The 25742-nt window shown below is 39.0% G+C and overlaps 1 protein-coding gene across 1 annotated transcript in view; it reads left to right on the top strand.

Annotated features, from left to right (window-relative positions):
* IQCB1 (IQ motif containing B1) overlaps positions 1-25742 on the top strand; it is a 76669-nt gene that overhangs the window by 14978 nt on the left and 35949 nt on the right. The window contains exons 6-7 of the mRNA XM_063662605.1: positions 17301-17394; positions 18858-18957. Coding sequence (XP_063518675.1) covers positions 17301-17394; positions 18858-18957 — 194 coding nt within the window. The remainder of the gene's footprint in view (positions 1-17300; positions 17395-18857; positions 18958-25742) is intronic.

The following is a 25742-nucleotide window of genomic DNA, read 5'->3' as shown; positions in this document are numbered from 1 at the left end:
TGAGCAATTGAAATGTGCCTTTGTAACTGAGGAAATGAAAATTTTATTTAATTTTAATTATTTTAAATTTAAAAATTGATGATCAATTCTGTTAGGAAACTTAAGTGTGTTTGGAACAACTTGAGTATGTGAATCTACTTTTACAACTGTAAGTTTTATAAAATCTAAATACATACCAAGAATTTCTAATGAAAATTTAGCCTCCAAGTAGAGATCTGCTCCAAGTATATTCACCAGATTTCAAAGAAATACCAAAAATTTTTTATATATATTCCATGCTAAAAATGCTAATATAAAATATATTGTTATTTGTTTTACCTATTTCTTTTTACTTTTTAAAAACGTTGCTACTAGAAAACTTAACATTATCTAGATGGCTCACATTATATTTCTATTGGACGGCAACACTATAGAGTTAGATTACTCGTGAGTAAAAATCATTCAAAATTCAGCATGATATTTGTTTCAGGTATGCTCATTCTCTTAAAACAAGACTAATAATGTTGAAAAAGCATAATAATTAATCATTAATTACTATGTTTAATAAGTATATAATTGGGTATAAGATATTAAAAATATGAATAACTAGATACTTTTAGGTACTTATTGCATTATTCTTTTTGTCAGGGGTCCCCAGCCCCCAGGCCACAGACTAGTACTCGTCCACGGCCTGTCAGAAACCCAGCCACACAGCAGGAAGTAAGTGGCGGGCAAGTGAGTGAGCAAAGCTTCATCTGTATTTACAGCCACTCCACATTGCTCACATTACCACCTGAGCTCTGCCTCCTGTCAGATCAGCGGTAACATTAGATTCTCCTAAGAGCATAAATCCTATTGTGAACTGTGCAGGTGAGAGATCTAGGTTGCAGGCTCATTATGAGAATCTAATGCCTGATGATTTGTCACTGTCTCCTATCACCCTCAGATGAGACTCTCTAGTTGCAGGAAAACAAGCTCAGGGCTTCTACTGATTCTACATTATGGTGAGTTGTATAATTATTTCATTATGTATTACAATGTAATAATAATATAAATAAAGCACACAATAAATGTAATGGACTTGAGTCATCCCCAAAACATCCTTCCCCTTGGCCCCCTAGTTCATGGAGAAATTATCTTCCATGAAACCGGTCCCTGGTGCAAAAAAGGTTAGGGACCACTGCTTTAAGTAATTTTAAACACAGTTCTCTAACTTTAAGTTGATTTTCCTTATTGAAAGGCGCTTTTAAAAGTTGCTGTTTGCTTCCACCCTCACAAGATATTCCCAGTTTATTAGCTTCAGATTTAGGTCCTCTTAAGCTTTGTCTGAATGCCTAGCTTCTGACTGCCTTCTAAATTTAACTCTTTTTCTTCATTTACACACTGATTCTAGGTGCCTTTCTGGTTCTTATTCATGGTCATCTTCTGACCTTTATTGCCTGCCCCTGCATACATTTGACACATAGATATTATAATCTCTCTTTTAAAATCTGTTCAGGTTTTTTTGGTAATACTTATCAATTATCAATCAGTCTCTTGCTTGTTTTCTTGTTTGTTTTTCCTAAAAGTGTTTACTATCTCCTTTGGGCTCTATCTTCAAGTTGTCTAATAACTACAAGCTCACATGTCTTTACTACTACCTTGACTTCCAACTGCTGGGCCCTGCCCTAAGTCCGGTTTGCCTACATGCTTCTCTCTTCTTTTGGCTTCCCTGTTTGAAGACAGTTTCTTAGCTCCACATGGGGAATGTAGCAGGATTATTTTGCTCCAAGCTGTCAGTTGATTTTTTAAAAAATGATATTTCCTCACTAGGTACCCGCAAGTGGGAATCCAAAAATAAGTAATGAGGAGAGTGGAACTGGGCATTAATGAATACGTTATATTAATATGCAAACTATTTTTACCTTTTGACAGCAGAGGTTCATCTTAGAATTTATATGAAGTGATAAGTCTACAAGGCTGAAACTCCTTTACCTTAGAAGAGTTCTTGGCTATATGTACATTTGGGCCTACTACTATATCAGAGCTTGAGCAGATTCACAACTTTTGTCAATTATGGACAGAGATATTAATAACTCAGTCACTTGACTTACTCTGTTCGGGCTGCTGTAACAAAATACCATAGACTCGGTGACTTAAAGACATTTATTTCTTATAGTTCTGGAGACTAAGAAGTCCAAGATCAAGAAGCCAACAGATTCACTTCCTCATGGGGCCCACTTCCTGGCTTGCAGATAGCCACTCTCTTGTGTGCTCACATGACCTCCTGTTTGTGTTTGTGTGGAGAGGGAGAGGGAGCTCTCTTGTCTCTTTCATGTCTTTTCCTTCTTTCTTTCTTATAAGGGCGCTAATCCCATCATAAGAACACCACCCTCATAACCCAATCTAAACCTCAAAAGTCTCCACCATCACATTAGAGGTTAGGGTTTCAACATATGAGTTTTCCGGGACACAAACAGTCCATAATGATCACCAGGTTATATTAAGTTCTATTTATGGTGCTTTGAGTATATAAAGAATAGACACAGTCTTACATTTAAGGAATTCCCAGGCTAATAGAGTAGAAAAGGTCTTAGCCATTTTTAATAGAAAACCTAAAATAGATGTATTTTTAGTTTAAGAATTTTTTTTTTAATTAGAAGAATGAAATTGAATGAGAGGTATAATAGTACAGACAACATGCTGGTTTGAGTATAAGAAATACTGGTGGCAGACAATGTTTTTTCTTTTCTTTTCTTTTTTATTATACTTTCAGTTCTGGGATATATGTGCTGGATGCCCAGGTTTGTTACATGGGTATACATGTGCCATGGTGGTTTCCTGCACCCATCAACTCGTCGTCTAGGTTTTAAGCCCTGCATGCGTTAGGTATTTGTCCTAATGCTATCCCTCCCCTTGCTCCCCACCCCCTGACAGGCCACAGTATGTGATGTTCCCCTCCGTGTGTCCATGTGTTCTCATTGTTCAACTCCCGCTTATGAGTGAGAACATGCAGTGTTTGGTTTTCTGTTCCTGTGTTAGTTTGCTGAGAATGATGGTTTCCACCTTCATCCATGTCCCTGCAAAGGACATGAACTCATTCTTTTTTATGGCTGCATAGTATTCCATGGTGTATATGTGCCACATTTCTTTGTTCAATCTATCATTGATGGGCATTTGGTTTGGTTCCAAGACTTTGCTATTGTAAATAGTGCTGCAGTAAACATACGTGTGCATGTATCTTTATAGTAGAATGATTTATAATCCTTTGGGTATATATCCAGTAATGGAATAGCTGGGTCAAATGGTATTTCTGATTCTAGATTCTTGAGCAGTCACCACACTGTCTTCCACAATGGTTGAACTTACATTCCCACCAACAGTGTAAAAGCATTCCTATTTCTCCACATCCTCTCCACCATCTGTTGTTTCCTGACTTTTCAATGATCGCCACTCTAACTGGAGTGAGAGGGTATCTCATTGTGGTTTTGATTTGCATTTCTCTAGTGACCAGTAATGATGAGCTTTTTTTCATATGTTTGTTGGCCTCATAAATGTCTTCTTTTGAGAAGTGTCTATTCATATCCTTCACCCACTTTTTGATGTTTTTTTTCTTGTAAATTTGTTTAAGTTCCTTTTAGATTCTTGATATTCGACCTTCATCAGATGGGTAGATTGCAAAAATTTTCTCCTATTCTGTAGGTTGCCTGTTCACTCTGATGATAGTTTCTTTTGCCATGCAGAAGCTCTTTAGTTTAATTAGATCCCATTTGTCTATTTTGGCTTTTGCTGCAATTGCTTTTTGTGTTTTAGCCATGAAATCTTTGCCTATGCCTATGTCCTGAATGGTATTGCCTAGGTTTTCTTCTAGAGTTTGTATAGTTTTAGGTCTTATGTTTAAGTCTTTAATCCATCTTAAGTTAATTTTCATATAAGGTGTAAGGAAGGGGTCCAGTTTCAGTTTTCTGCATATGGCTAGCCAGTTTTCCCAGTACCATTTATTAAATAGGGAATCCTTTCCCCATTTCTTGTTTTTGTCAGGTTTGTCAAAGATCAGATGGTTGTAGATGTGTGGTGTTATTTCTGAGGCCTCTGCTCTGTTCCATTGGTCTATATATGTGTTTTGGTACCAGTACCATGCTGTTTTGGTTACTGTAGCCTTGTATAGTTTGAAGTCAGGTAGCATGATGCCTCCAGCTTTGTTCTTTTTGCTTAGGATTGTCTTGGCTATATGGGCTCTTTTTTTTTTTTTTTTTTTGGTTCCATATGAAATGTAAAGTAGTTTTTTCTAAATCTGTGAAGAAAGTCAATGGTAGTTTGATGGAAATAGCATTGAATCTATAAATTACTTTGGGCAGTATGGCCATCTTCACGATATTGATTCTTTCTCTCCATAAGCATGGAATTTTTTCCATTTGTTTGTGTCTTCTGTTATTTCCTTGAGCAGTATTTTGTAGTTCTCCTTGAAGAGGTCCTTCACGTCCCTTGTAAGTTGTATTCCTAGGTATTTTATTCTGTTTGTAGCAATTGTGAATGGGAATTCACTTACGATTTGTCTCTGTGTTTGTCTATCATTGGTGTATAGGAATGCTTGTGATTTTTGCACATTGGTTTTGTATCTTGAGACTTTGCTGAAGTTGCTTATCAGCTTAAGGAGGTTTTGGGCTGAGGCGATGGGGTTTTCTAAATATACAGTCATATCATCTGCAATCAGAGACAATTTGACTTTCTCTCTTCCTATTCGAATACGCTTTCTTTCTCCTGCCTGATTGCCCTGGCCAGAACGTCTAATACTATGTTGAATAGGGGTGGAGAGAGAGGGCATCTTTGTCTTGTGCCGGTTTTCCAAGGGAATGCTTCCGGCTTTTGCCCATTCAGTATGATGTTGGCTGTGGGTTTCTCATAAATAGTTATTATTATTTTGAAATATGTTCCATTGATACCTAGTTCATTGAGAGTTTTTAGCATGAATGGGGTGTTGAATTTTATTGGAGGCCTTTTCTGCATCCATTGAAATAATCATGTGATTTTTGTCATTGATTCTGTTTATGTGATGGATTACTTTTATTGATTTGCATGTATTAAACTATCCTTGCATCGAGTGATGAAGCCGACTTAATCGTGGTTGATAAGTTTTTTGATGTGCTGCTGGATTCGGTTTGCCAGTATTTTATTGAGGATTTTCACATTGATGTTCATGAGAGATACTGGCCTGAAATTTTCTTTTTTTGTGGTGTCTGTGCCAGGTTTTGGTATCAGGATGATCCTGCCCTCAGAAAATGAGTTAGGGAGGAGTCCCTCTTTTTGTATTGTTTGGAATAGCTTCAGAAGGAATGGTACCAGCTCCTCTTTGTACCTCTGGTAGAATTCAGCTGTGAATCCGTCTGGTCCTGGGCTTTTTTTGGTTGGTAGGCTATTAATTACTGCCTCAATTTCAGAACTTGCTATTGGTCTATTCAGGGATTCAGCTTCTTCCTGGTTTAGTCTTGGGAGGGTGTATGTGTCCAGGAATTTGTCCATTTCTTCTAGATTTTCTAGTTTATTTGTGTAGAGGTGTTTATAGTGTTCTCTGATGTTAGTTTGTATTTCTGTGGGATCAGTGGTGATATCTGCTTTATCATTTTTTATTGTGTCTATCTGATTCTTCTCGCCTTTCTTTTTTATTAGTCTGGCTAGCGGTTCTATTTTATTAATCTTTTCAGAAAACCAGCTCCTGGATTCATTGATTTTTTGAAGGGTTTTTCGTGTCTCTATCTCCTTCAGTTCTGCTCTAATCTTAGTTATTTCTTGTCTTCTGCTAGCTTTTGAATTTGTCTGCTCTTGCTTCTCTAGTTCTCTTAATTGTGATGTTAGGGTGTCGATTTTAGATCTTTCCCACTTTCTCCTGTGGGCATTTAGTGCTATAAATTTCCCTCTACACACTGCTCTAGCTGAGTCCCAGAGATTATGGTACATTGTGTCTTTGTTCTCATTGGTTTCAAATAACTTATTTATTTCTGCCTTTGGTTATTTACCCAGTACTCACTCAGGAGCAGCTTGTTCCGTTTCCATGTAGTTGTGTGGTTTTGAGTGAGTTTCTTAATCCTGAGTTCTAATTTGATTGCACCGTGGACTGAGACTGTTTGTTATGATTTCTGTTCGTTTGCATTTGCTGAGGAGTGTTTTACTTCCAATTATGTGGTCGATTTTAGAATAAGTGCGATGTGGTGCTGAGAAGAATGTATATTCTATTTATTTGGGGTGGAGAGTTCTGTAGATGTCTATTAGGTCTGCTTGGTCCAGAGCTGAGTTAATTTTCTGTCTCATTGATCTGTCTAATATTGACAGTGGGGTGTTAAAGTCTCTCACTGTTATTGTGTGGGAGTCTAAGTCTCTTCGTCGGTCTCTAAGAATTTGCTTTATGAATCTGGGTGCTCCTGTATTGGGTGCATATATATTTAGGATAGTTAGCTCTTTTTGTTGCATTGATCCCTTTACCATTACATAATGCCCTTCTTTGTCTTTTTTGATCTTTGTTGGTTTAAAGTCTGTTTTATCAGAGACTAGGATTGCAACTCCTGCTTTTTTTTGCTTTCCATTTGCTTGGTAAATATTCCTCCATCCCTTTATTTTGAGCCTATGTGTGTATTTGCATGTGAGATGGGTCTCCTGAATACAGCACACAGATGGGTTGAGACTGTTTATACAATTTGCCAGTCTGTGTCTTTTAATTGGGGCATGTAGCCCATTTAAATTTAAGGTTAATATTGTTATGTGTGAATTTGATCCTGTCATTATGATGATGGCTGGTTATTTTGCACATTAGTTGATGCAGTTTCTTCATAGTGTCAATGGTCTTTAGAATTTGGTATGTTTTTGCAGTGCTTGGTACCGGTTTTTCATTTCCATATTTAGTGCTTCCTTCAGGACTCTTGTAAAGCCTGGTGGTGACAAAATCTCTCAGCATTTGCTTGTCTGTAAAGGATTTTATTTCTCCTTCACTTATGAAGCTTAGTTTGGCTAGACGTGAAATTCTGGGTTGAAAATTATTTCCTTTAAGAATGTTGAATATCGGCCTGCACTCTTTTCTGGCTTGTAGGGTTTCTGCAGAGAGATCTGCTGTTAGTCTGATGGGCTTCCCTTTGTGGGTAACCTGACCTTTCTCTCTGGCTGCCCCTAAGATTTATTCCTTCATTTCAACCTTGGAGAATCTGACAATTATGGGTGTTGGGGTTGGTATTCTCGAGGAGTATCTTAGTGGTATTCTCTGTATTTCTTGAATTTGAATGTTGGCTTGTCTTGCTAGGCTGGGGATGTTCTCCTAGGTAATACCCTGAAGTGTTTTCCAACTTGGTTCCATTCTCCCCATCACCTTCAGGTACACCAAGCAATCATACGTTTATCTTTTCACATAGTTCCATATTTCTTGGAGTCTTTGTTCATTTCTTTTCATTCTTCTTTCTCTAATCTTCTCTTCACACTTTGTTTCTTTATTTTATTTTATTATTATTATACTTTAAGTTTTAGGATACATGTGCACAATGTGTAGGTTAGTTACATATGTATACATGTGCCATGCTGGTGTGCTGCACCCATTAACTCGTCATTTAGCATTGGGTATATCTCCTAATGCTATCCCTCCCCACTCCCCCTACCCCACAACAGTCCCCAGAGAGTGATGTTCCCCTTCCTGTGCCCATGTGTTCTCATTGTTCAAATCCCACCTATGAGTGAGAACATGCGGTATTTGGTTTTCTACCCTTGCAATAGTTTACTGAGAATGATGATTTCCAATTTCATCCATGTCCCTACAAAGGACATGAACTCATCATTTTTTATGGCTGCATAGTATTCCATGGTGTATATGTGCCACATTTTCTTAATCCAGTCTATCACTGTTGGACATTTGGGTTTGTTCCAAGTCTTTGCTATTGTGAATAGTCCTGCAGTAAACATACATGTGCATGTGTCTTTATAGCAGCATAATTTATAGTCCTTTGGGTATATACCCAGTAATGGGATGGCTGGGTCAAATGGTATTTCTAGTTCTAGATCCCTGAGGAATCGCCACACTGACTTCCACAATGGTTGAACTAGTTTACAGTCCCACCAAGAGTGTAAAAGTGTTCCTATTTCTCCACATCCTCTCCAGCACCTGTTGGTTCCTGACTTTTTAATGATTGCCATTCCAACTGGTGTGAGATGGTATCTCATTGTGGTTTTGATTTGCATTTCTCTGATGGCCAGTGATGGTGAGCATTTTTTCATATGTCTTTTGGCTGCATAAATGTCTTCTTTTGAGAAGTGTCTGTTCATGTCCTTTGCCCACTTTTTGATGGGGTTGTTTGTTTTTTTCTTGTAAATTTGTTTGAGTTCATTGTAGATTCTGGATATTAGCCCTTTGTCAGATGAGTAGGTTGCAAAAATTTTCTCCCATTTTGTAGGTTGCCTGTTCACTCTGATGGTAGTTTCTTTTGCTGTGCAGAAGCTCTTGAGTTTAATTAGATCCCGTTTGTCAATTTTGGCTTTTGTTGCCATTGCTTTTGGTGTTCTAGACATGAAGTCCTTGCCCATGCCTATGTCCTGAATGGTAATGCCTAGGTTTTCTTCTAGGGTTTTTATGGTTTTAAATCTAACAGTTAAGTCTTTAATCCATCTTGAATTACTTTTTGTATAAGGTGTAAGGAAGGGATCCAGTTTTAGCTTTCTACATATGGCTAGCCAGTTTTCCCAGCACCATTTATTAAATAGGGAATCCTTTCCCCATTGCTTGTTTTTCTCAGGTTTGTCAAAGATCAGATAGTGGTAGATATGCAGCGTTATTTCTGAGGGCTCTATTCTTTTCCATTGATCTATAGCTCTGTTTTGGTACCAGTACCATGCTGTTTTGGTTACTGTAGCCTTGTAGTATTGTTTGAAGTCAGGTAGTGTGATGCCTCCAGCTTTGTTCTTTTGGCTTAGGATTGACTTGGCGATGCGGGCTCTTTTTTGGTTCCATATGAACTTTAAAGTAGTTTTTTCCAATTCTGTGAAGAAAGTCATTGGTAGCTTGATGGGGATGGCATTGAATCTATAAATTACCTTGGGCAGTATGGCCATTTTCATGGTATTGATTCTTCCTACCCATGAGCATGGAATGTTCTTCCATTTGTTTGTATCCTCTTTTATTTCATTGAGCAGTGGTTTGTAGTTCTCCTTGAAGAAGTCCTTCACATCTCTTGTGAGTTGAATTCCTAGGTATTTTATTCTCTTTGAAGCAATTGTGAATGGGAGTTCACTCATGATTTGGCTCTCTGTTTGTCTGTTATTGGTGTATAGGAATGCTTGTGATTTTTGCACGTTGATTTTGTATCCTGAGACTTTGCTGAAGTTGCTTATCAGCTTAAGGAGATTTTGGGCTGAGACAATGGGGTTTTCTAAATATACAATCATGTCATCTGCAAACAGGGACAATTTGACTTCCTCTTTTCCTAATTGAATACCCTTTATTTCCTTCTCCTGCCTAATTGCCCTGGCCAGAACTTCCAACACTATGTTGAATAGGAGTAGTGAGGGAGGGCATCCCTGTCTTGTGCCAGTTTTCAAAGGGAATGCTTCCAGTTTTTGCCCATTCAGTATGATATTGGCTGTGGGTTTGTCATAGATAGCTCTTATTATTTTGAGATACATCCCATCAATACCTAATTTATTGAGAGTTTTTAGCATGAAGGGTTGTTGAATTTTGTCAAAGGCCTCTTCAGCATCTATTGAGATAATCATGTGGTTTTTGTCTTTGGTTCTGTTTATATGCTGGATTACATTTATTGATTTGTGTATATTGAACCAGCCTTGCATCCCAGGGATGAAGCCCACTTGATCATGGTGGATAAGCTTTTTGATGTGCTGCTGGATTCGTTTTGCCAGTATTTTATTGAGGGTTTTTGCATCAATGTTCATCAAGGATATTGGTCTAAAATTCTCTTTTTTTGTTGTGTCTCTGCCCGGCTTTGGCATCAGGATGATGCTGGCCTCATAAAATGAGTTAGGGAGGATTCCCTCTTTTTCTATTGATTGGAATAGTTTCAGAAAGAATGGTACCAGTTCCTCCTTGTACCTCTGGTAGAATTTGGCCGTGAATCCATCTGGTCCTGGACTCTTTTTGGTTGGTAAGCTATTGCTTATTGCCACAATTTCAGAGCCTGTTATTGGTCTATTCAGAGATTCAGCTTCTTCCTGGTTTAATCTTGGGAGAGTGTATGTGTCCAGGAATTTATCCATTTCTTCTAGATTTTCTAGTTTATTTGCATAGAGGTGTTTGTAGTATTCTCTGATGGTAGTTTGTATTTCTGTGGGATCGGTGGTGATATTCCCTTTATCATTTTTTATTGCATCTATTTCATTCTTCTCTTTTTTTTCTTTATTAGTCTTGCTAGTGGTCTATCAATTTTGTTGATCCTTTCAAAAAACCAGCTCCTGGATTCATTAATTTTTTGAAGGGTTTTTTTTGTCTCTATTTCCTTCAGTTCTGCTCTGATTTTAGTTATTTCTTGCCTTCTGCTAGCTTTTGAATGTGTTTGCTCTTGCTTTTCTAGTTCTTTTAGTAATGTTAGGGTGTCAATTTTGGATCTTTCCTGCTTTCTCTTGTGGGCATTAAGTGCTATGAATTTCCCTCTACCCACTGCTTTGAATGTGTCCCAGAGATTCTGGTATGTTGTGTCTTTGTTCTCGTTGGTTTCAAAGAACATCTTTATTTCTGCCTTCATTTCGTTATGTACCCGGTAGTCATTCAGGAGCAGGTTGTTCAGTTTCCATGTAGTTGAGCCGTTTTGAGTGAGTTTCTTAATCCTGAGTTCTAGTTTGATTGCACTGTGGTCTGAGATAGAGTTTGTTATAATTTCTGTTCTTTTACATTTGCTGAGGAGAGCTTTACTTCCAACTATGTGGTCAATTTTGGAATAGGTGTGGTATGGTGCTGAAAAAATGTATATTCTGTTGATTTGGGGTGGAGAGTTCTGTAGATGTCTATTAGGTCTGCTTGGTGCACAGCTGAGTTCAATTCCTGGGTATGCTTGTTAACTTTCTGTCTCGTTGATCTGTCTAATGTTGACAGTGGGGTGTTGAAGTCTCCCATTATTATTGTGTGGGAGTCTAAGTCTCTTTGTAGGTCACTCAGGACTTGCTTTTTGTATCTGGGTGCTCCTGTATTGGGTGCATATATATTTAGGATAGTTAGCTCTTCTTGTTGAATTGATCCCTTTATCATTATGTAATGGCCTTCTTTGTCTCTTTTGATCTTTGTTGGTTTAAAGTCTGTTTTATCAGTGACTAGGATTGCAACCCCTGCCTTTTTTTGTTTTCCATTTGCTTCGTAGATCTTCCTCCATCCTTTTATTTTGAGCCTATGTGTGTCTCTGCACATGAGATGGGTTTCCTGAATACAGCACACTGATGGGTCTTGGCTCTTTATCCAGTTTGCCAGTCTGCATCTTTTAATTGGAGCATTTAGTCCATTTACATTTAAAGTTAATATTGTTATGTGTGAATTTGATCCTGTCATTATGATGTTAGCTGGTTATTTTGCTCGTTAGTTGATGCAGTTTCTTCTTAGTCTTGATGGTCTTTACATTTTAGCATGATTTTGCAGCGGCTTGTACCGGTTGTGCCTTCCCATGTTTAGTGCTTCCTTCAGGAGCTCTTTTAGGGCAGGCCTGGTGGTGACAAAATCTCACAGCATTTGCTTGTCTGTAAAGGATTTTATTTCTCCTTCACTTGTGAAGCTTAGTTTGGCTGGATATGAAATTCTGGGTTGAAAATTCTTTTCTTTAACAATGTTGAATATTGGCCCCCACTCTCTTCTGGCTTGTAGAGTTTCTGCCGAGATATCCGCTGTTAGTCTGATGGACTTCCCTTTGTGGGTAACCCGACCTTTCTCTCTGACTGCCCTTAACATTTTTTCCTTCATTTCATCTTTGGTGAATCTGACAATTATATGTCTTGGAGTTGCCCTTCTCCAGGAGTATCTTTGTGGCATTCTCTGTATTTCCTGAATCTGAATGTTGGTCTGCCTTGCTAGATTGGGGAAGTTCTCCTGGATAATATCCTGCAGAGTGTTTTCCAACTTGGTTCCATTCTCCCTGTCACTTTCAGGTACACCAATCAGACGTAGATTTGGTCTTTTCACATAGTCCCATACTTCTTGGAGGCTTTGTTCGTTTCTTTTTATTCTTTTTTCTCTAAACTTCCTTTCTCGCTTCATTTCATTCATTTCATCTTCCATCACTGATACCCTTTCTTCCAGTTGATAGCATCGGCTCCTGAGGCTTCTGCATTCTTCACGTAGTTCTCGAGCCTTGGCTTTCGGCTCCCTCAGCTCCTTTAAGCACTTCTCTGTATTGGTTATTCTAGTTATACATTCGTCTAAATTTTTTTCAGAGTTTTTAACTTCCTTGCCTTTGGTTTGAATTTCCTCCTGTAGCTCAGAGTAGTTTGATCGTCTGAAGCGTTCTTCTCTCAACTTGACAAAGTCATTCTCCGTCCAGCTTTGTTCCGTTGCTGGTGAGGAACTGCGTTCCTTTGGAGGAGGAGAGGCGCTCTGCTTTTTAGAGTTTCCAGTTTTTGTGCTCTGTTTTTTCCCCATCTTTGTGGTTTTATCTACTTTTGGTCTTTGATGATGGTGATGTACAGATGGGTTTTTGGTGTGGATGTCCTTTCTGTTTGTTAGTCTTCCTTCTAACAGACAGGACCCTCAGCTGCAGGTGTGTTGGAGTTTGGTAGAGGTCCACTCCAGGCCCTGTTTGCCTGGGTATCAGCAGCAGTGGCTGCAGAACAGCGGATTTTCGTGATCCGCGAATGCTGCCGTCTGATCATTCCTCTGGAAGTTTTGTCTCAGAGGAGTACCCGGCCGTGTGAGGTGTCAGTCTGCCCCTACTGGCGGGTGCCTCCCAGTTAGGCTGCTCGGGGGTCAGGGATCAGGGACCCACTTGAGGAGGCAGTCTGCCCGTTCTCAGATCTCCAGCTGCTTGTTGGGAGAACCACTGCTCTCCTCAAAGCTGTCAGACAGGGCCATTTAAGTCTGCAGAGGTTACTGCTGTCTTTTTGTTTGTCTGTGCCCTGCCCCTAGAGGTGGAGCCTACAGAGTCAGGCAGGCCTCCTTGAGCTGTGGTGGGCTCCACCCAGTTGGAGCTTCCCAGCTGCTTTGTTTACCTAAGTGATCCTGGGCAATGGCGTGTGCCCCTTCCCCAGCCTCGCTGCCACCTTGCTGTTTGATCTCAGGCTGCTGTGCTAGCAATCAGCGAGACTCGGTGGGTTTAGGACCCTCTGAGCCAGGTGCGGGATATAATCTCCTGGTGCGCCGTTTTTTAATCCCATTGGAAAAGCGCAGTATTAGGGTGGGAGTGACCCGATTTTCCAGTGCCGTCTGTCACCCCTTTCTTTGACTAGGAAAGGGAACTGCCTGACCCCTTGCACTTCCCGAGTGAGGCAATGCCTCGCCCTGCTTTGGCTGGCGCACGGTGCACTGCACCCACTGTCCTGCGCTCACTGTCTGGCACTCCCTAGTAAGATGAACCCAGTACCTCAGATGGAAATGCAGAAATCACCCGTCTTCTGCGTCGCTCATGCTGTGAGCTGTAGACCGGAGCTGTTCCTATTTGGCCATCTTGGCTGCCACACACTTTATTTCATTAAGTTGATCTTCATTGTCTTATATCCTTCCTTCTCCTTGATCAATTTGGCTGTTGATACTTGTGTATGCTTCATGAAGTTCTCGTGCTGTGTTTTTCAGCTCCATCAGGTCATTTATGTTCTCCTCTAAACTGGTTATTCTAGTTAGCAATTTGTCTAACCTTTTTTCAAGGTTCTTAGCTTCCTTACACTGGATTAGAACATGCTCCTTCAGCTCAGAGGAGTTTGTTATTACCCACCTTCCGAAGCCTACTTCTGTTAATTCATCAAACTCATTCTTGGTCCACTTTTGTGCCCTTGCTGGGGAGGAATCGCGATCATTTGGTGGAGAAGAGGCGTTCTGGTTTTTGGAATGTTCAGCCTGTTTGTGCTGGTTTTTCTTCATCTTCGTGGGTTTATCTACCTTTGATCTTCTATGCTGATGACCTTTGGATGGGGATTTTGTGTGGGTTTCCTTTTTGTTGATGTTGATGTTATTGCTTTCTGTTTGTTAGTTTTCCTTCTAAGAGGTCCCTCTTCTGCAGGTCTGCTGGAGTTTGCTGGAGGTCCACTCCAGACCCTGTTTGCCTGGGTATCAGCAGCAGAGGCTGCAGAACAGCAAATATTACTCTCAGCTCCTTCCTCTGGAAGCTTCGTCTCAGAGTGGCACCCACCTGATGCCTGCCAGAGCTCTCCTGTATGGAGGTGTCTCCCAGTCTGGAGGCACGGGCTCAGGGACCCACTTGAGGAGGCATTCTGTTCCTTAGCAGAGCTCTGGCACTAACAAATTCAAATTCAGTATATCAGTTGTGCTTGGAGATGCGCCGCTCTCTTCAGAGGTGGCAGGCAGGAACATTTAAGTCTGCTGAAACTGCACCCACAGTCTCCCCTGTCCCCAGGTGCTCTGTCCCAGGGAGATGGGAGTTTTATGTATAAGCCTCTTACTGGGGCTGCTGCCTTTGTTTCAGAGATGACTTGCCCAGTGAGGAGGAATCTAGAGAGGCAGTCTGGCCACAGCTGCCTTGCTGTGCTGCAGTGAGTTCCACCCAGTCCAAACTTCCCAGTGGCGTCCTTAACACTGTGAGGGGAAAACTGCCTACTCAAGCCTCAGTAATGGTGGATGCCCTTCCCACCACCAAGCTCAATTGTCTCAGGTTGGTCGACTTCAGACTGCTGTGCTGGGAGCGAGAATTTCAAGCCAGTGGTTCTTAGCTTGCTGGGCTCCGTGGGAGCTGGACCCGCTGAACAAGACCTCTTGGCTCCTTGGCTTCAGACCCCTTTCCAGGGGAGTGAACAGTCTGTCTTGCTAGGGTTTTAGCCACCACTGAGGTATAAAAAGAAACTCCTGCAGCTAGCTCAGTGTCTGCCCAAACAGCTGACCAATTTTGTGCTTGAAACCCAGGGCCCTGGTGGTTTAGGCACACAGGGAATCTCCTGGTCTGTGGGTTGCAAAATCCATGGGAAAAACTTAGTATCTGGGCCGGATAGCACAGTCCCTCCCTTCCCTTGGCTAGGGGAGGGAGGTCCCCAGCCTCTTGCACTTCCCAGGTGAGGCAATGCGCCACTCTGCTTCTGCTTGCCATCTGTGGGCTGCGCCCATTGTCTAACCAGTCCCATTGAGATGAACTGGGTACCTCAGTTGGAAATGCAGAATCACTGCCTTCTGCATTGGTATGGCTGAGAGCTTCAGACCAGAGCTGTTCCCCTTCAACCATCTTGCCAGATCCCCCTGGCAGAGAATTTAACTCAGTGGTAGAGCGTATGTGTTCCATGTAATAGGTTACAAATTCCATTTCTGATTTCTCCACTGGCATTTTGTGGGATGTTAGCACTAAATAAATATTTGCTAGATTTAGTTTAATTCAGGTTAGTTGAAGTCACATAAACTATAGGAATTATGTTGGATTTGATTTCTTTTGCTGGCTGTGCCACAAACTAACTCTAGGTTCTATAGCAAATCACTGGATTTCACTGTATCTCATTTTCCTCATTTGTAAAATAATTTCTGTCCCATTAATAGCTCAGACCATTATGTAAGCTTTATCTTTTCTTCAAAGCACCTTTATTTAATATTCCTATTTAAGAGCATTAATAATTCTTTTTCCTTATATATTATTAAAATTATGTATTAATATGTTATGTATTTGTATATTACTTTCATTATAAATATACTTATTCAGTTAATTATTTTCATTTATAGAATCCTTAATGCTTTTCATAATATTTTTCTGTCCTTTATTATTGTATTTTTATTGAGATAAAAGATTCTTTAATGTTATCCAAGAATTAATTGGCTACAGAAAAAGTAAGGCCACTTAACCACAGGGCAAAATTAAAACAGGGGCATAAAAAAGATGTGACAAAAACTTGAATTAATTTATTAGTCTATTTACCTAGGAGCTTTTCAATCAGATTTTTGTTTTAATTAGATAGTACGTAGTTAGTAGATCATATGGTGGGACATACATGTTCTGGCCTAAAATACAAAGTGGTTTTGTGTGAGTGTATGTGATAATTTTGATTTAAAGGTAAATTTTGTTAACCTGCCTCAGGAACAATGAATTTGTGGGTGACATTATCTCACATGCATTTTAAGGAAAGTAGGAAGTCTAAGAGTACAACACTATCTTTTGGGATTGACAACAATGAGAATTACCATGCCCTTTCTGATGTATCTTGAGGTAAAACTCTGGCAAAGGTAGTTTCCTGAACTAAAAGCATAAAAGGATTCTTGCTCTAATGTGACGTTTCTTATGGGTTTTTTTTTTCCATTGTTATATTCAAGTCAGCACTTGTCAGTTTACTAAATACCTATGTAGCTCTGTGCTAGAATATTAGAAAGAAAATACTTTCATTATTATAAAGAATAATCATGGCAATCATAATATTTTTGCTGGTCTCATCATTACTTTTGGGCTATAGTACAAACATTCAGGACATGGATGAGATTAGTGACCTTTATCCAATGTTCCACTAAAGTTACATGGCCAATAAATGACAAAATTGTAAATGGAATCTATACTTCTTATTTCTCCTTGTGGCACTCTAATTTATAATAATTTCTCATCCTACTTTCCAGAAAGGAAGAGCCAGAAAAAATTGTCATTTATTTGTTGACTAAATGTTGATTGAACATTGACTATGTGTCAGAACTGTCCTAGAAACTGAGTTTGTATGGGGAGCTAAATGACATGATCTCCGCCCTCCTAAACTTATGAGTAGAAATTGGAACTGAAATACACTATTAATAATGCTTCTCATGCTGACATCTACATTTGCATATTGCAGTTATTTTCACCCAAGTTGTATAACCAAATCAACCACCTAACTTTGTGCAAGTACAGATATCCCAACTGCCTTTGGAGATTCAAATTCAGTATATTTGAACTAAAGCTTGTGCATAGATGTGTTTAAGAAGCTCAACAGGTGATTCTGATGCATAGCAAGTATTAAGAAATCCTAGTGTATCAACTTGTAGCCCTTACACTACTTATATTGTTTTATTTTATCTGGATAACAACTATTTCTAGTAGATATTACTATCCTGTAACCACAAGTTTTACAAATTAAGAAACTAAAGGCAACAAAATCATTTCCCTCATAAATAGCGAAGTTCAATCCAGAAACTGTATCCTCTAACTCCCCAGAGAGAAGTCTCCTTAAAAAAAAAAAAAAAAAAAAAAACTATAGAAAAGTAAACTGGGCTTATCTTTTATGTTAAGGCTGAAGAAAAAGATGAATTACTACACTTTTTCCAAATTGTGACTGATTCTCTCTTCTGGCTTTTGGGAGGCCATGTTGAACTTATTCAGAATGGTAAGAGAAAAGATTTTAATGTAACTAATAGCTATTGTAGAGTCAACTGCTAACAGTTTGATCTTTTTTTCCAAAAACAAATGCCACATTAACTGTGCAGATAACCACACTGAAATGAAACCATGTTGAAATAAGCTCACAATTTTTTAAAATGGATATTCCAGTTTTACATAGCCAACATCAACAATGTGAATATTAAGGAGAATACTGTTGAAATAAAACTTTAGCTTTTTCTGTTTAGCAAATCTAAGATGAAGACAAATGATAATTTGAGCAGTTTATTCCTGAAAATAACTTCTAAGTTTAAAAGATTACAGTCAGTGTTTTAGACCTATCATGAGAGAAATCCCTATGTTCAGGGTGGATATGATTTAACTCATATAGTCTAACTATCCAAGTAAGAATAAGCTTTTATTTAATGACTTTTTAGTAAACTTGGAAGTTATAGGCTATTTCTGTTTACATTGAGAGATATAAACATGTATGAGTTTTATGTTTTCTTAAGACTGAAAGAATAATTCTTAGTTACATTCATGGTGCTCTGCCTAGAAAAATTTCATCTAATATAGATGTAACACTTTAAGAATATTTTTTAAGTAATACTTGAACTGAAATTTTACTTTTAGCTTTTCTCCTCAGAATCATTGCATGCACATAATTTAAAGAGTCAAATAGTTCTATAAGGATCATTAAAACACACACAATCCCTGACCCTCATGCCCATTCCATTTCTCATTTTCCAAAGGCAACTACTTTCAGTTAGTATAACTAATACCTTTGGTAGTTATGCTTAGTTATTGAGCATGGAATGGAATGGAAACTGACATTTATTAGAAATGTTCCCTGTTCTACGATATTTTACATTAGCTCATGTGAGAGCTATTATTTCTAGTTTTACAGATGAAGAAATAGTTTCTAAGAGGTTAAGCAACTTGTATGAGTATCCAGTGCTAAATCGTTATAACTGGCTGCTCAGAGCTTAAAGATTACAAATCAATAAAAGGAAATTTTTGTAGTTAGTGTATTCATTATTATATAAAACAGTATGTCACAAAATTAAATTTTTTAAGGATGTGAGCAACCACTTATAGTCATCTGTGCCATTTCCATTTCCTTATATTCTGTCTTTGCAGGAAATTTGTTTTTATTCACTGAAATTCATTGATAGAAGAAAAAGATTCAGATTTAGGATACGATATTTTCAATTTAAAGAGAGATAACAGTAGATTCTTAGCTTAGTATTTATGCCTATTTTCTGACTATATTCATAAAAATGAAATGACTTATTTATGGCTATTTAAAATTGCCATGAATTTTACATCTTAAAGTCTTCTTTATTGTAAAGTCTACAAAGTCAGAAAGTTTAGCAGAGATGGTCATGCTTTGATTTGATTTGAAAAGAACAAAATCTTCCATTGTTATCATAAAATCTTTAATCTTTCTTTTTTTTTCTTTTCCTTTAGTACTACAAAGTGATCATTTCTTACATTTACTGCAAGCTGACAATGTCCAAATAGGATCTGCAGTCATGATGATGCTACAGAATATACTACAGATCAACAGGTGACTTGGTTTTTACAAAATGTTACTGTTTTTTTTTTTTTATCAGAAGCATTACCAATTTTATTCCAATTTTGCTAAAATTGACTGCATATGACTTGCATATAATGTATATACAAGTATATGCACTATATACTTATATATAATGCTGAAGTTCCATCACCATTGTCTTTCAGAAAAAAATTAATATAAAATACTACAAAAGACTGGAAATTTATTATTAAATTGATACGTTATAACAGAGCTTAAGATTTTAGCTCAAATCTCAGGCTTAAAGAAGAGAATTAGTGTGATAATCTGAATAAAAATATTGAGATCACAACAAAAAATGTTTAATCACATTTATTTAATAAACTTCAAGCTCGGTATTTTTACAGATGCTCAAGAAGGGTATAAAAGAAGCAACTGGCAATTATTCAGGGTAAAATGAAAGAGCAGAGTATACACAATTGAAATAATCCATTCTTTCAGTTTAGTATGAATTTATTATGCAGCTGCTGTGTGTCATTGCAGTTATAGAGTTGATTAAGATATAAACCTTGTCTTCAAAGAGCTTACAATAGAATGGAAAAGACAGACACACAAACGTCATTGTATACATTAAGTTACAATATTAAAAGTGACCATAAATGTTAATAACCCAAACCGAGGGGAGGTGCTTCCTGGAGAAGGTAATATCTGAGATGAAACTTCAAGGATAGTATATTGGCCAGGGAGGAAGAGGAGAAAGAGAAAGCAGTATTTCCAGGCAACATAAGCAAAAGCACAGAGATAAGAAACAACATGCTGAGGATGAAAAGTAGGTACAAATTCATTATTGTTGGGATATAAATTTCCATATAGGGAGGTTACTAGCAAGCTTGGCTGAGACTCAAAGTCATGAAGAATTTATGTGCTGTGTTAAGGGAATGGAGTCTAATCCTATAGACAACAGGGACCATTGAAGATTTTTTTTTTTATGTTCTTTTTTTTTTTCCTCTTTTTTTTATTATTATTATACTTTAAGTTTTAGGGTACATGTGCACAATGTGTAGGTTAGTTACATATGTATACATGTGCCATGCTGGTGTGCTGCACCCATTAACTCATCATTTAGCATTAGGTATATCTCCTAATGCTATCCCTCCCCACTCCCCCCACCCCACAACAGTCCCCAGAGTGTGATGTTCCCCTTCCTGTGTCCGTGTGTTCTCATTGTTCAATTCCCATCTATGAGTGAGAACATGCGGTGTTTGGTTTTTTGTCCTTGCGATAGTTTACTGAGAATGATGATTTCCAATTTCATCCATGTCCCTACAAAGGACATGAACTCATCATTTTTTATGGCTGCATAGTATTCCATGGTGTATATGTGCCACATTTTCTTAATCCAGTCTATCACTGTTGGACATTTGGGTTTGTTCCAAGTCTTTGCTATTGTGAATAGTGCCGCAATAAACATACGTGTGCATGTGTCTTTATAGCAGCATGATTTATAGTCCTTTGGGTATATACCCAGAATGGGATGGCTGGGTCAAATGGTATTTCTAGTTCTAGATCCCTGAGGAATCGCCACACTGACTTCCACAATGGTTGAACTAGTTTACAGTCCCACCAAGAGTGTAAAAGTGTTCCTATTTCTCCACATACTCTCCAGCACCTGTTGTTTCCTGACTTTTTAATGATTGCCATTCCAACTGGTGTGAGATGGTATCTCATTGTGGTTTTGATTTGCATTTCTCTGATGGCCAGTGATGATGAGCATTTTTTCATGTGTCTTTTGGCTGCACAAATGTCTCCTTTTGAGAATTGTCTGTTCATACCCTTTGCCCACTTTTTGATGGGGTTGTTTGTTTTTTTCTTGTAAATTTGTTTGAGTTCATTGTAGATTCTGGATATTAGCCCTTTGTCAGATGAGTAGGTTGTGAAAATTTTCTCCCATTTTGTAGGTTGCCTGTTCACTCTGATGGTAGTTTCCTTTGCTGTGCAGAAGCTCTTGAGTTTAATTAGATCCCATTTGTCAATTTTGGCTTTTGTTGCCATTGCTTTTGGTGTTCTAGACATGAAGTCCTTGCCCATGCCTGTGTCCTGAATGGTAATGCCTAGGTTTTCTTCTAGGGTTTTTATGGTTTTAAATCTAACATTTAAGTCTTTAATCCATCTTGAATTAATTTTTGTATAAGGTGTAAGGAAGGGATCCAGTTTCAGCTTTCTACATATGGCTAGCCAGTTTTCCCAGCACCATTTATTAAATAGGGAATCCTTTCCCCATTCCTTGTTTTTGTCAGGTTTGTCAAAGATCAGATAGTTGTAGCTATGCGGTGTTATTTCTGACGGCTCTAGTCTGTTCCATTGATCTATATCTCTGTTTTGGTACCAGTACCATGCTGTTTTGGTTACTGCAGCCTTGTAGTATAGTTTGAAGTCAGGTAGCATGATGCCTCCAGCTTTGTTCTTTTGGCTTAGGATTGACTTGGCGATGCGGGCTCTTTTTTGGTTCCATATGAACTTTAAAGTAGTTTTTTCCAATTCTGTGAAGAAAGTCATTGGTAGCTTCATGGGGATGGCATTGAATCTATAAATTACCTTGGGCAGTATGGCCATTTTCATGATATTGATTCTTCCTACCCATGAGCATGGAATGTTCTTCCATTTGTTTGTATCCTCTTTTATTTCATTGAGCAGTGGTTTGTAGTTCTCCTTGAAGAGGTCCTTCACATCCCTTGTAAGTTGGATTCCTAGGTATTTTATTCTCTTTGAAGCAATTGTGAATGGGAGTTCACTCATGATTTGGCTCTCTGTTTGTCTGTTATTGGTGTATAAGAATGCTTGTGATTTTTGTACATTCATTTTGTATCCTGAGACTTTGCTGAAGTTGCTTATCAGCTTAAGGAGATTTTGGGCTGAGACAATGGGGTTTTCTAGATATACAATCATGTCGTCTGCAAACAGGGACAATTTGACTTCCTCTTTTCCTAATTGAATACCCTTGATTTCCTTCTCCTGCCTGATTGCCCTGGCCAGAACTTCCAACACTGTTGAATAGGAGTGGTGAGAGAGGGCATCCCTGTCTTGTGCCAGTTTTCAAAGGGAATGCTTCCAGTTTTTGCCCATTCAGTATGATATTGGCTGTGGGTTTGTCATAGATAGCTCTTATTATTTTGAGATACATCCCATCAATACCTAATTTATTGTGAGGTTTTAGCATGAAGGGTTGTTGAATTTTGTCAAAGGCCTTTTCTGCATCTATTGAGATAATCATGTGGTTTTTGTCTTTGGTTCTGTTTATATGCTGGATTACATTTATTGATTTGTGTATATTGAACCAGCCTTGCACCCCAGAGATGAAGCCTACTTGATCTTGGTGGATAAGCTTTTTGATGTGCTGCTGGATTCGGTTTGCCAGTATTTTATTGAGGATTTTTGCATCAATGTTCATCAAGGATATTGGTCTCAAATTCTGTTTTTTGGTTGTGTCTCTGCCCGGCTTTGGTATCAGGATGATGCTGGCCTCATAAAATGAGTTAGGGAGGATTCCCTCTTTTTCTATTGATTAGAATAGTTTCAGAAGGAATGGTACCAGTTCCTCCTTGTACCTCTGGTAGAATTCGGCTGGGAATCCATCTGGTCCTGGACTCTTTTTGGTTTGTAAGCTATTGATTATTGCCACAATTTCAGAGCCTGTTATTGGTCTATTCAGAGATTCAACTTCTTCCTGGTTTAGTCTTGGGAGAGTGTATGTGTCCAGGAATGTATCCATTTCTTCTAGATTTTCTAGTTCATTTGTGTAGAGGTGTTTGTAGTATTCTCTGATGGTAGTTTGTATTTCTGTGGGATCGGTAGTGATATTCCCTTTATCATTTTTTATTGCCTCTATTTCATTCTTCTCTCTTTTTTTCTTTATTAGTCTTGCTAGTGGTCTATCAATTTTGTTGATCCTTTCAAAAAACCAGCTCCTGGATTCATTAATTTTGTGAAGGGTTTTTTTTGTCTCTATTTCCTTCAGTTCTGCTCTGATTTTAGTTATTTCTTGCCTTCTGCTAGCTTTTGAATGTGTTTGCTCTTGCTTTTCTAGTTCTTTTAATTGTGATGTTAGGGTGTCAATTTTGGATCTTTCCTGCTTTCTCTTGTGGGCATTTAGTGCTATGAATTTCCCTCTACCCACTGCTTTGAATGTGTCCCAGAGATTCTGGTATGTTGTGTCTTTGTTCTCGTTGGTTTCAAAGAACATCTTTATTTCTGCCTTCATTTCGTTATGTACCCGGTAGTCATTCAGGAGCAGGTTGTTCAGTTTCCATGTAGTTGAGCCGTTTTGAGTGAGTTTCTTAATCCTGAGTTCTAGTTTGATTGCACTGTGGTCTGAGAGACAGTTTGTTATAATTTCTGTTCTTTTACATTTGCTGAGGAGAGCTTTACTTCCAACTATGTGGTCAATTTTGGAATAGGTGTGGTATGGTGCTGAAAAAAATGTATATTCTGTTGATTTGGGGTGGAGAGTTCTGTAGATGTCTATTAGGTCTGCTTGGTGCACAGCTGAGTTCAATTCCTGGGTATGCTTGTTAACTTTCTGTCTCGTTGATCTGTCTAATGTTGACAGTGGGGTGTTAAAGTCTCCCATTATTAATGTGTGGGAGTCTAAGTCTCTTTGTAGGTCACTCAGAACTTGCTTTATGAATCTAGGTGCTCCTGTATTGGGTGCATATATATTTAGGATAGTTAGCTCTTCTTGTTGAATTGATCCTTTTACCATTATGTAATGGCCTTCTTTGTCTCTTTTGATCTTTGTTGGTTTAAAGTCTGTTTTATCAGTGACTAGGATTGCAACCCCTGCCTTTTTTTATTTTCCATTTGCTTGGTAGATCTTCCTCCATCCTTTTATTTTGAGCCTGTGTGTGTCTCTGCACATGAGATGGGTTTCCTGAATACAGCACACTGAATGGGTCTTGACTCTTTATCCAATTTGCCAGTCTGTGTCTTTTAATTGGAGCGTTTAGTCCATTTACATTTAAAGTTAATATTGTTATGTGTGAATTTGATCCTGTCATTATGATGTTAGCTGGTTATTTTGCTCGTTAGTTGATGCAGTTTCTTCCTAGTCTCGATGGTCTTTACATTTTGGCATCCTTTTGCAGTGGCTGGTACCAGTTGTTCCTTTCCATGTTTAGTGCTTCCTTCAGGAGCTCTTTTAGGGCAGGCCTGGTGGTGACAAAATCTCACAGCATTTGCTTGTCTGTAAAGGATTTTATTTCTCCTTCACTTATGAAGCTTAGTTTGGCAGGATATGAAATTCTGGGTTGAAAATTCTCTTCTTCAAGAATGTTGAATATTGGCCCCCACTCTCTTCTGGCTTGTAGAGTTTCTGCTGAGAGATCCACTGTTAGTCTGATGGACTTCCCTTTGTGGGTAACCCGACCTTTCTCTCTGACTGCCCTTAACATTTTTTCCTTCATTTCAATTTTGGTGAATCTGACAATTATGTGTCTTGGAGTTGCCCTTCTCGAGGAGTATCTTTGTGGCGTTCTCTGTATTTCCTGAATCTGAATGTCGGTCTGCCTTGCTAGATTGGGGAAGTTCTCCTGGATAGTATCCTGCAGAGTGTTTTCCAACTTGGTTCCATGCTCCCTGTCACTTTCACTTACACCAGTCAGATGCAGATTTGGTCTTTTCACATAGTCCCATACTTCTTGGAGGCTTTGTTCGTTTCTTTTTATTCTTTTTTCTCTAAACTTCCCTTCTTGCTTCATTTCATTCATTTCATCTTCCATCACTGATACCCTTTCTTCCATTTGATCGCATCGGCTCCTGAGGCTTCTGCATTCTTCACGTAGTTCTCAAGCCTTGGCTTTCGGCTCCCTCAGCTCCTTTAAGCACTTCTCTGTATTGGTTATTCTAGTTATACATTCGTCTAAATTTTTTTCAAAGTTTTTAACTTCTTTGCCTTTGGTTTGAATTTCCTCCTGTAGCTCAGAGTAGTTTGATCGTCTGAAGCGTTCTTCTCTCAACTTGACAAAGTCATTCTCCATCCAGCTTTGTTCCGTTGCTGGTGAGGAACTGCGTTCCTTTGGAGGAGGAGAGGCGCTCTGCTTTTTAGAGTTTCCAGTTTTTGTGCTCTGTTTTTTCCCCATCTTTGTGGTTTTATCTACTTTTGGTCTTTGATGATGGTGATGTACACATGGGTTTTTGGTGTGGATGTCCTTTCTTTTTGTTAGTTTTCCTTCTAACAGACAGGACCCTCAGCTGCAGGTTGGAGTTTGGTAGAGGTCCACTCCAGGCCCTGTTTGCCTGGGTATCAGCAGCGGTGGCTGCAGAACAGCGGATTTTCGTGAACCGCGAATGCTGCTGTCTGATCATTCCTCTGGAAGTTTTGTCTCAGAGGAGTACTCGGCCGTGTGAGGTGTCAGTCTGCCCCTACTAGCGAGTGCCTCCCAGTTAGGCTGCTCGGGGGTCAGGGGTCAGGGACCCACTTGAGGAGGCAGTCTGCCCGTTCTCAGATCTCCAGCTGCTTGTTGGGAGAACCACTGCTCTCCTCAAAGCTGTCAGACAGGGCCATTTAAGTCTGCAGAGGTTACTGCTGTCTTTTTGTTTGTCTGTGCCCTGCCCCTAGAGGTGGAGCCTACAGAGGCAGGCAGGCCTCCTTGAGCTGTGGTGGGCTCCACCCAGTTGGAGCTTCCCAGCTGCTTTGTTTACCTAAGTGAGCCTGGGCAATGGCAGGCGCCCCTCCCCCAGCCTCGCTCCCGCCTTGCAGTTTGATCTCAGACTGCTGTGCTAGCAATCAGCGAGACTCCGTGGGCGTAGGACCCTCTGAGCCA

The sequence above is a fragment of the Pongo pygmaeus genome, chromosome 2, assembly GCF_028885625.2.
Source record: "Pongo pygmaeus isolate AG05252 chromosome 2, NHGRI_mPonPyg2-v2.0_pri, whole genome shotgun sequence".
Classification (NCBI taxonomy): domain Eukaryota; kingdom Metazoa; phylum Chordata; class Mammalia; order Primates; family Hominidae; genus Pongo; species Pongo pygmaeus.
This window is presented reverse-complemented; position numbering and strand designations above follow the sequence as displayed.